Here is a 13323-nt window from a genome sequence, read left to right as displayed (position 1 = left end):
CTTCCGGAAGGAAGAAGTCAAGGTCAATGACCAGCTGAGGCAGCTAGGTCCACTTGTGGTCATGAGTCAACCCTGAGCTTCACTACAAATCTTCTGCGTTTTGTTTTCACAGCTTTTTTGATGAAAAACTCTTCATAGTGAATGTAGCTGTAGGGTTCAAAGTATTTTGTTTTCCTGTAGGTGTGGACAGTTTCCTTTTTCTATTGTATGTTGTAAAGATAATTGGAAGAAACTAATTATTTTAAAATCTCTTATTAGCCCAGCAGAAGAATTATATTTTGGATCCAAAGAAACTGGAGAGAAAAAATGTTTGATAGTTCTCACAAATGTCACTAAAAACATAGTAGCTTTTAAGGTAAGTGTTTTGCGTGGCCTGGTTTACTTTACTAAATGTATCACTTTTTCTTGTTTTGAGTAAGGAGGAATAAATACTATTAAACCCACTTATCAATCTAGAATTTTTATTCTATTATGGTGTTTGAAGCAGACGAAAGAAATCTGGCTGAATTTATGCCTATCCCCAAAGGGGATAATCAGTAATACAAATCTTTGGAGCATGGACTGAAAAAGAGCTATAGTGATGGTTAGTTTTTTGTGAGAGTCTTATACTTTCCAAAAAAGAAAGGCTTGAGCATTGAAAAGTGATCTCTTTAGAATTTTTCTCCTTTTTAAATCTTGTCTGGGAACAAGTTAGTAATCTGCAAACGTCACTATCAAAGGAATGAATGCAGTTGACTTGCATCTTGATTTGGTTTTCCACCACATTTTTTGTTTTCTCTGCACCCACAAATTAAAGTCTCTATACTTTCATATTAAGAATTTAACAGATAGTCTGTTTGACATTCTTGGCTCTTTTTAAGTATGTGTATAAAAATAGCGTATACTAGAAAAGAAGGGATAGAAGTGATTGAGAGGAAAAAGTAAAATACCAGTGTCTGATTACTCCTACAAAAGAAAGTATTTTAAAGACTCTATTACCATAACTTAATATTTCAGCTTTTGGGGATTTTAGTTATTACAAAATGAGAGAGGTTATGAAACAATCATAGTTTGTGCTTGCATTTTCTATATGTTTGCTCGGTATTTTTTGTTTATAGGTAAGAACAACTGCTCCTGAAAAATACAGAGTTAAACCCAGTAACAGCAGCTGTGAACCTGGCACATCACTGGATATAATAGTCTCTCTTCATGGTGGTAAGTAAAACCTTACAATATAATTTTTTAAGAAGTCTGGACAAGTTTTGATAACAGGCTGACTGCTCTAGATACTAGCCTTTGTATGTGCTTCAAGGGGTGTAAGACTGACTGACACCCATGTCTACTTGACTGCTGTACGAGAGTGTTACTATTTGTAAAAAAAACCAAACAAAACAGCATTTGAGTAACTGCCCATACTGGTTTACTACTCCACTTAGGTATAAGCAACTGTTGTCTGCTGCCCTTTCTGTTTCTTGTCTTGAAAAAGTCCCAGTGGCAGCTGTCTCACTTGCTTTATTACAGTGGGAGTTTATCTGCAGTAAATCAAGTTTCCTAAATTCTTGTAAGGACAAGTGAATTTGCTGAATTATGCATTCTTTACAAAATTCTTGGTTGTTCTTGAATCGTTCAGATGAAACTAGTTCTGTTAAAACGAAACTGTAGAATTTTGGGAATATTGTAATCAAAACTGTCATTAAGAGAATGATTTCATTATTTTTTTTTCTAGTAAGTCAGTGTCCCATGTCCTGCAATAAACAAGCTCTCATTTTAAAACACTTTTGTTCAAAAATGCTTCTATACAGCATTTGGTTTTTGTTTTTTCTTTGAGGGCAGGTTTTGCAGCTTCTCTGCAGGATCGTTTTCTTATAATGGCAGCAGAAATGGACCAGTCTTCTGGAGTAAGTGCACCAGAACTGGCTCAGTTTTGGAAAGAAGTCCCTAGGACCAAAGTGATGGAACATAGGTAAGCACATGGTTTGCTGCTGAGGGTGGTTTTTTTAGCTATTATTATTTAGCTGACTTAGAGTATTTGCATATCATAATCAGGGAAGAATTCTCCAAACCCAGTTGTGTGCTTACTGACTGAAGTATATTGCTGAGGCATCGACTCTGTTTTAATTAATTAGAGATGGTTTTAATGCATAAAATGTCATGGCATTCTGCACATGCTTTTCTTTTTATTGTTGTTTTTCTGCTAATTAAGAGTTAAGTGGAAAAACTCTGAATGTGACAACACATATGGACAGTAGATTTATTAGTTTTTAATAAGAATGTGCCACTTGAGTTTTCTAAGAAGAAACAAGCAAGGAAAGAAGTCACATCACATGCAATACTGTTTTCTAGACAATGTTAAAAAAATATTCCCTTTCTGCTAGGGAAAATGATAATGTAGAAAATTTCTGTAAAACCTTCACATGTTCATATATGTGTTTTCCATATTTAATGGTGAAAAAATACCACTAGGAAAATATGTTTCCCCATTAAATATACCTGTTGCTCTTCTTTCTCATCTGCTCATATCTAGTTGTATCGCTGTACATTTATAGGAAAAGTTCATTGTAGTTCTCTTTCATCTGGAAGTCTTAGAGCCACAATATTTAGATGCTGTTTCATCTTTAAAAAAACAAGCAATTTGACTGTATTTCTACTTTAGATTGTTCCTGGGTATTAGGTTTGGGTTTTTTGTGGGTTTTGTTGAGCTGACTTTACCCGCCATGGTCAAAATTAACATGGAAAAAGTATTTTTGAAACTTCATGCCTAAGTCTTGTTATATCTTTGCTTCAAATGCTTATCTCTTACTTCCTTGTTAAACAGAATCTACGTTATGTGAGTTTAAGCTCCCTTGCATAAATGTTGCATTCTGTTTAAAACAGACCCTGAAACAATAGGGTGAGATGATTTGATTACATTAAATTTATCACCTGTGAAGTGTACCATGTACATTGGTTACTGGTGAATACTATCAGAGAGCTTCTGCTGTGTTTTATAACTTCCGCTACTTTTAATTCTGGCCTGAAATTCTGTTCCTGCATTTTCAACTGTAGAAGAAATGGAGTAAATGAAAAATGTCGTTGCTAGCGTTTAAAATGGAACAAAACCCTTTAGATTTTGTTTGCTGTTCAGTAAAGTATTGCATCTCTGGTAGTAAGTATTTGACTGAATAATCCACTGCACCATGTGCTGTGAATTTAAAATGATGAAGATACATATTAACTAAACGTGTAGATAATTTCTATTTTGCTTTCTGTATCAAAAACTGTCAAAACATAATTGGTGGACTGAGGAAGCCTTTTCAGACTATCATTGCAATAGTAATTTAGAGAATTTATCAACCAGAACATATGATAAAGTGCATATAATAACTGTTAGATGAACTGTTTACTGTTCATTATATAATGTTACATTAAATTTATGATTTTTGGTGCATAACTTTTTTCCCCTTTCACAGGCTCAGGTGTCACATGGTAGAAAGTAGTAAGCCTTCTTCTCTAACATTAAAAGAGAATGCATTTAATATTCCAGCAAAAACTAATGAAGATTTACATATACAGGTAATAGTGTGTTTCTTGGTGCTGAATATTGAACAGAATTATAAAATACGATAGAGATAAAAAGAACTTGTACTAAACCTCTTTGGTACTTCATAAATCATACTGTTTGATAAGCTCAGCAATTTATAGTAACTCAGTCAGTTATAGTGACTTAATTATTTTGTTGAATAGTAATGGTTTAATAAAATACGCCTTCCAATGCGGTTCACTCATTCCTCTTGTTACAGAGAATCTTATTACAGATCTGGGGTATCAGTGAGCCTCAGCGGTGTCTTTGCTTCCTAGTGTAAAGATGTCACCTACTTGATATAGGCAGTATAGGCTATCCATAACTCTTAAGATCTGAAGTTCCTTTAGTGGAACAGATTTTTGAAGTATGTAATGATAGAAAAGATATCACTAAGGGAAGTCTTTTTTTGTTCGTGGGTTGTTTGGTTTTTTTTTACTGTGTTTACAGTTATTGGCTAAATAGCTCTAAATTAACGAGTACTTTCATGTGCATTAATTCTAATTTGATGAAAATGTTTCTATTTTCAGCTAACTCATTTACTGCAAATTAATAAAAGACTTCAAGAGCAGATTGATCGCTGCCTCTGGTTCCAGCAGTTGTCTGTTGTTTTATCATTACTATCTATTACTGTCGTTGCCTTCTGCTTCTACCTGGTATATACCCAGAGAAGCTAAAAAGAGCTGCTGTGCACTGGATGTGCTGCCTGTCGTGGTTGGTTGGAGTGGAAGGGATTGCAGTGCTGCGTTCGGATTCTGGAACTGCCAAAATGAGGTTCGTGAGCCCACAACAGTGAACAATGATACAATTTGCTGAAAAAAAATAGAAGAAATGAATGACCAGCAAAGGAAATTTCTGAAAGCCGATGCTTAGAACAGGGCATGAGGAAGATGCTAGAGCTAGCACCTACTTTCACTGTACAACTCAATAAATACTACTGAATTGGAAGGAGGAAACCAAATACAGCATAATTTAAAACTCTTCTTTTTTTTTTTCACTATTCAATTACCTAAAATACAATGTTATGTTTCTTTTCATCATATTCATTCTTACATTCTGAATTACTCTCATAGAAGGTGCAAGCAGTCAACTTAGTGTTCTCTAAAGACTAACCTGTTCATTCAGGAAAATTTACAGAAATTACGTAGTACAGGCAGATCTTTTATATAGTCTGTGTACCTGCACATATAAAGGAAGGTATTTGTTGTTAGTAATTATTTTGGTAATCCAGGCTCATTTCTTTCATTGGTTAAATTCCTTTTTTTGTGTGTTTTCTTCTGAATGTAAAGTTACTGTAAATATTTCCTACTAAATAACATATATGCAGCCATATTGACCAGGAATATAACCTTTGTTTGATTCCAAAGATACTAGTGAAATAATCATGATGAGACACTATTCCTATTCTTTCCCTTCTTTTTTTTTCATTTTTTGAAAGCTACTCTTAGTCAAATTGCGAACGGAGCATGAGAGTTGACTTTTGATGACCTATCATTGGTTCATAAAAAGGCTAATAAATAGTCAGTGTAAGAACTTATTTTGAGATGTGCAATATGCTTAGATTACAGGTGAACTTATGAAAAAAGCAAATCAAGTCAGGAAGATTAAACATTGTTGAAGGCAACATAAAAGTATTATATCTGCCATTTCTCAGAAACAATTGTGGAAATGGTGTATGAAGCGAGTGAGAACTTACTCTAACAAGAATTCTTTGTACTCATTGCTGTAAATATGTATATTAAAATTACAAACACGTAAAAGGAGACTGATGGTATCTTTCATACATTTAAAATTTTCACTTTTGATGAGGTCTAAAAATTTAAAATAATTTCTTTACTAGAATTAATTTTTGCTACAAATTGGCTTTGTAACAGATTGTTTAGTTTTGTCTGCTGACTTCAATAGATGAGAAGAGATTATTGAAGAAAAATAAAGGTCATTTTCTACTTCTGTCTTTTTCCTTACAGTATCTCTCCAGTGTGTTGTAGATGTAGTGTCATTTCTAGGAAATAGAAAAGGGCATTAAAAAAAGCATTAGTAAGCTGATTAATAAAGCAGTGATACGATTACTAAAAAAATTATTGTGTAAAAGGCAAGTCCACAGAACCATTTGGTGTACAGTCTTTTGTCTTTTCTTAAGTTATACAATGTTTTACTACATCTGCATTTTCTTAATTTTTCACTACTCTCATTTTTGTTCCATTTTCTTCTCAATATTTTTTTTCTTAATGAGTTTGCAACTTATATTGTGCACTGCTTACTATGAAGCTGTTACTTAGGTTGTTTTCATGTGCATGCAACTCGGATGCTTTGCTTCCAACAAAATGGGTTGTTGTCTTGTTGGGAAAGGTAATGAAGTAATTCGTAATCTTAAGATAATAACCACCATGCTATTAAAATGCCGATTCCTTAATTTGAGTGATTGAATAGCACTTTACTGTAAAATTGCAAGAAATATATTCTTAGAGTCTTTTCCAATATGAATATTTTAATGTTTTGGTGCTTTCATATATTTTCAGTATTTTCTTACTATGTTGTTATTTTCTTTGTATGATGAATCAGATGAACTTCTTTTCTATTTTAATATGTTTTAGAAAAATTACAGTTACAAAATAAATACGAGGAAATACGTAGTCTTGAATGTTTAGTCTCTTAAAAATAGCTACATCTACTGGGGTTTGGATTCTCTTGTTAAGTCCATAGATACTTAATATGAAGGAGGTGTCAATATGGTGATGACCCGTAGTCTGTTGTATAATAGAAGTTGTGATTATACTTGTCAGACAGATGCAAACTAGATGATCATAAATTCTTGGAGTGCCCAGCTTAGTAAGATAGCACGATACTGGCCTTCAGACACCACCATGGCACAAATAATGCAAATCCACACAACAGAAATATTTATACATAACTTGGTAAAACTAACTGTTGCTTAAACATCACGGAGTAACTGGAAAAATATATATGTAAGGAAAAAAAAGGCAAATTAACAGTGTTTTTTTAATAGAAGTTGACAGTATCTACTTTGTATTTTCCTTCTGTGAGAAGTGCGTTGTCTCTATCGTCACAAGACATGGTGGCCAATAACTATTTTACCAGTCTTCAGTTACTGGTAGTTTTAGGTTTTGTTTGCCTACTCTTGGAAACACAGATTTTAGCCAGTCCAGTGAAGTTACAGAGTGCACAACAGTAACATGATTTGACTTGATACCCAAAACAGAAAATAGACAAAAGATTGGGTTTTGGGGTTTTTTCTTTTTTTTTTTTTACAGTAGATGAAACTCAGTTTATAAGTTGGGAATTTTAGAACTTACACATTTCACAAAATAGGATTTGATTTCATGAGCTATCAAGATAAAAGATTTATTATACATTTCCCACATTGCAGATTAGCAGTTAGTCTTGGCTTTTAAAGACAATTAAGAGACAGCAGTGACTGTAATCCTAAAAATTAGCAATTTGTGCTCCAAAAGAGCACATACTTCTTTCTCAGCAAGCAAGTTTTGTGCCCTGTTCTCTTAGCTTCAGTTTTTTACTTTATTAAGTAAAAGATTAGATTTAAGACTTCATAGATAGTGCTTTGTTCATTATCTCTTCCCTGTTTTCAGAGTCTTGCCGTCGGATAGCTCTGAACAGTAGGAATAGGTTCTGTTCCAGTGATACCATTTCACATTGGCACTGATGTTGCTCACCCTGAAATTATTTACAGCAGTGTAATGTTTCAGCGTATTTGAATGCTCAAAGAGGTATCAAAAGAGAATCAAAGTTTATTTTATACAGCAAGTGTATTTTTTTATAGTGAAAACAGAATCTTTTGCATAAGGATACAGTCATACTGAAGTTTTTTAACTAGATGGAAAACCTAAGTATCTTAAAAAAACACACTGGAGTAGGCTGATTTGGAAAAAAAAATCTTGCTTACAGTAATTTATCAAATAATTCTCCCCCTTTGGAAAAATAGACACAGAAAAGCATAATATATTATAGATATTTTGGGGAAAAAAGGGTGAGGGAGGGCCAGCAGGGCCAGGAACAGGGTTTCTTAATTGCCTTTTTATTTCATCAGTGATTCCCTGCCATAACCGATTCATCTCTAATGTCAGCATTCAGGTTCTCGCCAACATTTGTCCCTGCTTCCAGATACTAGTTTATATGGCAGTTGTTGACTGTATGGAGTTTCTAGAGAGCATTTTAAGTCACTGCATGGTCTTGGGGATCCTTGTACTGTCTGTGTAGCTGGGCTGGCAGCATAAGGGTGTAAGTGCTGATTTGTTAATTAAGAACAGTGTTAGTTCTTTCTTTTTCTGTGCCTTTACTGTGAAAGTGGACATTCAGTCAGAGTAGTAGAACAAATTTTATAACTGACCAGACAACACTGTTTGCAAAACGCCTCACACATGGGTGTAAGAATTCACTGGTTTAGATCTTGTTCCAGAGGGTGTTGTGTCTAAGACACTAATATATGTCCGTATTTACAGTATATGTATTAGTTTAGGAAGAGCTATTCAGTTCTAATTAGCCAGGAAGAACAGGTTGAGTGCTCTTTTCTGAGATTAAAAAAAGACATCCTAAGTCAGTTTCTGAAGTGCATGGCTTATTGTTCCCCGTTTCCTGGAAGATGACTCACGGAGGAATTACTGACGTGTTATTATGGCAGTAGCTACATTTCCATTATGAATGTGTTAACTCGGGTAAGTGATTAAAAGTTAATGATTCAAATTAAACAATGCTTTTCAGTATGCCTATTTTTTGGGCCCACTTCAGCATCAGCAGCTCCTGGCACTGTGTTTCCTGCAGCTGGTGAGAAGCGTGACCTCCCATTTTCAGTTTTCTGTTGTTTCCCACCCACTTTTCAATTTGGACCTCACTATTCTTGCTTTTGCCACTTTTCCAGTGAATGCCTACTGTAGATGTAGACCCAACTTGAAAAATAAAAGTGCAGAAAATCCCCCTCTCCAGAAGCATGGCAGTGGTAAGAGTTTTCCTTCTTTTGTAGAGGAGGTGAGTGAAGTTCAATGTGCTGGTTTTGACTGAGACCGATTTAGGTAGTTTTCTAGTAGATCTGTGCAATACTGTTTTTTACTAATACTAAACTTTGCTACTTCTGAACAAAAGTACTGAAATTACCAAGTTGTACAAGCACAGAGTAAGCAGCTAACAGATTTTTACCAGTAGGAATCTCAGCTTCTGGTTTACTTCATTCACAAGACTGGTGCATCATCCTACCTATGTGGTGCACTCTGAGTCATTTCGGTTTTCCTGATCACTGGAAAAAGCACTGGGCTCTGAAGAGTGCTCAATTATTGTTGTAAGATTGCAGCTTATAGCTCTTGGTTTTTTTAGATTGCAGTAGGCAGTTCATTTTGATGGTTTTGCTGAAGTTAATAATGAAGTCCAGACACAAAGCCCTTTAGGGTAAAATAAACCCTATTTGTCAGTTGCCAGGCATTGTAGTCTTCACCCACCCAAAGGACTGCTATGTTCTTCCTTACGCCAGTTCAGGGTCTCTCGATCTGTTAGTAATAATTTCTCTGTTCTGTTTGAATTCTCTTAATATCAGTTGTGCTATATTAGCACTGCATTGGAACTGGTTGAAATCAAGGAAAACCTGACTGAAAAAGATGTAACTTCTCATTATCTTCAGTTTTCTTTGGTCATCAGTAGAGTGTATTCATTACTTTACTGTCACTTGGAGTTTTTTCACAAAACATTTTTGGCAGTTTTGCTTCCTGTTAAAAATGTCTCGGTAGAAGGATGGTAAATTATGTGTTTCATTCATCTTGATTAGCCCATGAGATGTGGTAGCACTTGATGGTGATTCAGCTGACAAGAAGCAATGATTTCCTTGAGAGTATTCAAGGAATTTTTTTTTCCATTTTTCAAAATCGTCGTAACTCTGTCTCTTTTTTTTCTTTAGTCTTAATCACACCTTGCTTCTGAAATAAATACATCTACACAAACTTACTTGACTGAGGAGCAAAAAACTTGGTCTATTAGGACTTAGCAGAAGGAACAGACAGTTGAATATGTACTTTCTGTTACAGACTCAACTACAAATAACAGGTTACATCTGCTCTTGTTATTCCAGTACATGTGTGTATACTGTGAAGTAACCACACGATGGACTAGCATTGCTGCTTGATGAGAAAGCAGGTGATAAAGATTCACCCCACATTTCAGTTTTATCCAGAAGGTCAGGATGGCAAGGTACTACCTAATGATGTGCTCTTCCCTCAGCAGTCTAAGTAGTTTCTCTGGAGCAAGTGTTCCCTTAATTTTAGGCACAGGAGAGACAACAAAAGCAATCTTGCTAGGTCTCGGTTCAGAGCCAATGTGATTTCCTTAGATTTGCAAAGAAATTATTTGTATGCAAGAACCTAAATCAAAGTCTCCAGAATCAGTCTCACCATGACCACCATCCCATGTGTGAAATCTGAATTAAGATATCCTTTGGATAATGATGATGTAGTCTAACAAATCCTGTGTGATGTTTAATTATTCCAAATTGCAACTTTCTTGTATTTCATCAACCCTTTATCTGTTAAAATCATTGCCAGTTTCATTTTTGACAGCTTGGAGCTGTATCTGAACACCTGCTCTTCAAACCCCAGGGAAAATGTCAGAAATGAGGAGCATCATTTAAATAAATATAGATGACAACAGTTATGTGAAAAGGAAGGATAAACAGAATTTGTTAAGCTTTTATTTTTTAGAATGCTACAATTTATAAATTGCTAAAAGGAAAAGCAAATCTGGTCAAACACCACAGATGCTTCATTAATGTGGTACAACACTTGCAGATTGATGCTTAACCTACTGGCATCTGAATTACTATAATCCCCATGCCCTGAAGTGCATTTTCCTGTATGCAAGTAGCATTTACCATATTTTCCTTTTTCTTACATTTTTTTCAGAATTTAAACTTGCAGCTGATGGTGATGACTCACAAAAACATTTTGAGTGCTTTCTAAAGGAAAGTAGTCTTTTTCTTCTTGAGTTCACAGTCCGATGGGCTTTGTTCTGCAAAAAGGATGCGTAAACATGGGTTCTTAGTGCAGTCTGAGAATTTGGTGGGAAACCTCAGAAAAGCAATGCTCATTCATGCTAGTCTGTTGCAATTTTTAAATGTGACCATTAACAAATATATGTTGATGTATATGTAATCCCAGATCACAGAATCGCAGAACCATTATGGTTGGAAAAGACCTTTAAGATCATCAAGTCCAACCATTATCCAACTCTGCCATGCCCACTTCTAAACCATATCCCTGAGGACCATATCTAGACAGATATTGCTGTTGTAGTGGACATTGTGATTGACATGATGATGCTTCTAATCCACTGAAAAAAACAGGAAAGGCAAGTAGATTTTGTGCTCTGTCCATTTGCTGTGAGATTAACCTTCCTTTAACCATTTCACTTTGGAAATATGTAGGAAGTTTCTTAGTGACACAGATGCTGTTTCATCAGTCTGGCCCAATGGATGATGGGGCTTGCAGATAACAAACATTAAAACACAGGAGTATGCCTCCTTTTTAAAATTCTCCTTAAAACTATTTACTGTAATTGAAAATACAGTATTGTTTTTGTTAATACCTGGAAAACTCACGAATGTGTGGAAAACCCACCCCATGTTTGTGGGAGATTCACCTTTCAGGAACCTGCTCATTCTGTAATGTTTCCTTAGCTTTGTCTCTCTTTGTCTTCAGTACTATATTTGTAGTATTTGAGCACTTTACTGTCTTTATGTACTTATCATAAAAGAAGTCTTGTAAAATCAGTTGGTCTTATTGCCATTAAACAGAGGGAAAACTAATGACTCCAGCTATAATGACTGTGATCTGTTTAAAATCAAAACAAATTTTAAAAGTGACATGAAATTATGCATCAAAACAGTTTGCCACCTTTTAGACCAGGCAGATTTACTTATTTTAATTTACTCATGGATCAAAATAGAGCTGGGACAAATTGGTAGGGAAGATAGAAGCTTTCCTCTCTGAGACAAAAAAACAAAAACAAAACCCAAAACCTCAAAACATTTATAACTCAAAAGTAGTTCCTCTCGTTGAACATAATTTTGGATGAGTCAGAGAGGATAACGAGAGTCGGTGCTGTGCAACACACGATGTGGTGTCTTCTCATGTGCTGCTGAGCTCTGCCAAAGTGAGTTACTGTTTCACAGAGCTGAGAAACTAATGTACGTGGCATGACACAGACTGCATTTCAGATGATACTTGTGTGTTTTGATGCAGTGTTTTTTATACAGAAAACTTTCAATGATCACTTCTCACTGTGTTGAAAGGAGTATATTTGCTGCAGCACTGCTCAGATGACAGCAGTGGGAAGTTGCTTTAAATTAAAAAGCACTTTATTGTTTTGTGACATGATCTACTTATACTTTAAAGAACTTTCCAAATGAGTTACTTTGCAGTTTCATTGTAATGTAATGTATACTAAATTTTTTGTTTGTATCTTGTATAGTCTTTCCAAAGTATTTTAAGGAACAGATTGCAGGTCTTCAGGAACAGTTTAAAAGGTTGAATTTTGCATTAACATTGTAAAGGAATATTAACACTGGAAAGGAATATTAACACCAGAAAAGATTTTTCAAAGCAAATAGATGATTCCTGCTAACACTCCAAGATGGTTGACTGCCGTAGAGGGCTAAAAAATTCAGTTCCTTATGGGGTCAGGATTTTGAGAACTCTTACAGTTACAAAAGAAGGAGAGGTTTTAAGATGTCGATACACATATTACCAGCTTTCCTGCAAAAATGCGCCTTCCAGCATCTAACTTGAACAATAAGTGGGATGAAGAAAAAACAATAGGAGGCATTAACAAAGACAAAGCAGCAATTGCAGCTCCAAGGGCCCTAAAAGAGGCAGAATCCTGGGCATCCTGTACGCTTTTGTCTACAAGAAGGGAAGAATTTTTTTCAAGGTCTGCTGCTGTTGTTTTTAACTGGATTGTGTAAATATAGCACAATTTACATCATCTTCACATGCTCTCATTGCCTTGACATAGCAGCATGCTAGTGGCTCTGACAGTGTGCAAGGGTTCTTGCCTTACAGCTCATACTACTGGGGAAGGGAGGACCTTGCAACAGCTATTTCCTGGGCTGTATATAATTAAGCAGTAGAGATGTGGAATTGGAAAGTCACATAATCCAAACTTTTCCAAACAAGCTAGAGCAGAGAAAGACAGCAGTAAGTCAGCTGGGAGCAAGAACAAGATTTTTTTTCCCCTTCCCATTTGGTCTTGATCATCTCTACTTTGTTTTCCAAGTTTGATTTCCAAATCTCAACATCCAGGTTGTACCCAATCATACACTGACTCATCAGCACAGAAGAAACACTCAAGATTTGTAGCAGGACTGTCATGTTAGCAGTGTAAAGTGCAATCTTCTAATTTGTCAGCAGACCTAGGGCTTTCAAAAAAAACCATCTAGTTAAAGTGAAGCCTTCTAGTTTAGCTATTGCCAGCTGATGATGTACCATTCCTCAGCAAATCTATTCACAGTCCTCAGGTCCCCATCACTCTAGGAAGTATTGCAGATTGACAACTTTTTGAATTTTGCAAGCAGAATTAAGAATATCAGGCCAAATAGTCTTCTATGTGTTGACGATTCAATATTCCCAGTGTCCTCTCTGCTGTTTGATTGGTGGCCAGATTCCTTTTCCACACATGGTAGTACCTAATGTTGTGGATCAAGTCCTCTTAACTTCTCTTTTTAAGTGCTCCTGAATTTGCGAAGAATAAAGGAAAAATGCAGTCCTCTTACAGTT

At 35.4% G+C, this 13323-nt stretch overlaps 1 protein-coding gene across 1 annotated transcript in view; it reads left to right on the top strand.

Annotated features, from left to right (window-relative positions):
• The window catches only part of MOSPD2 (motile sperm domain containing 2), a 32228-nt gene extending 27893 nt beyond the window's left edge, over positions 1–4335 (top strand). The window contains exons 10-14 of the mRNA XM_010190524.1: positions 259–355; positions 1098–1194; positions 1813–1942; positions 3429–3531; positions 4069–4335. Of these exons, the coding sequence (XP_010188826.1) occupies positions 259–355; positions 1098–1194; positions 1813–1942; positions 3429–3531; positions 4069–4215 (574 nt within the window). The 3' untranslated portion in view covers positions 4216–4335. The remainder of the gene's footprint in view (positions 1–258; positions 356–1097; positions 1195–1812; positions 1943–3428; positions 3532–4068) is intronic.
• Positions 4336–13323: the final 8988 nt, after the last annotated feature.

This window comes from Mesitornis unicolor, unplaced genomic scaffold, assembly GCF_000695765.1.
Source record: "Mesitornis unicolor isolate BGI_N332 unplaced genomic scaffold, ASM69576v1 scaffold20828, whole genome shotgun sequence".
Lineage (NCBI taxonomy): Eukaryota > Metazoa > Chordata > Aves > Mesitornithiformes > Mesitornithidae > Mesitornis > Mesitornis unicolor.
The sequence above is the reverse complement of the archived record's forward strand: the minus strand, read 5'-3'. Positions and strand labels throughout refer to the sequence as shown.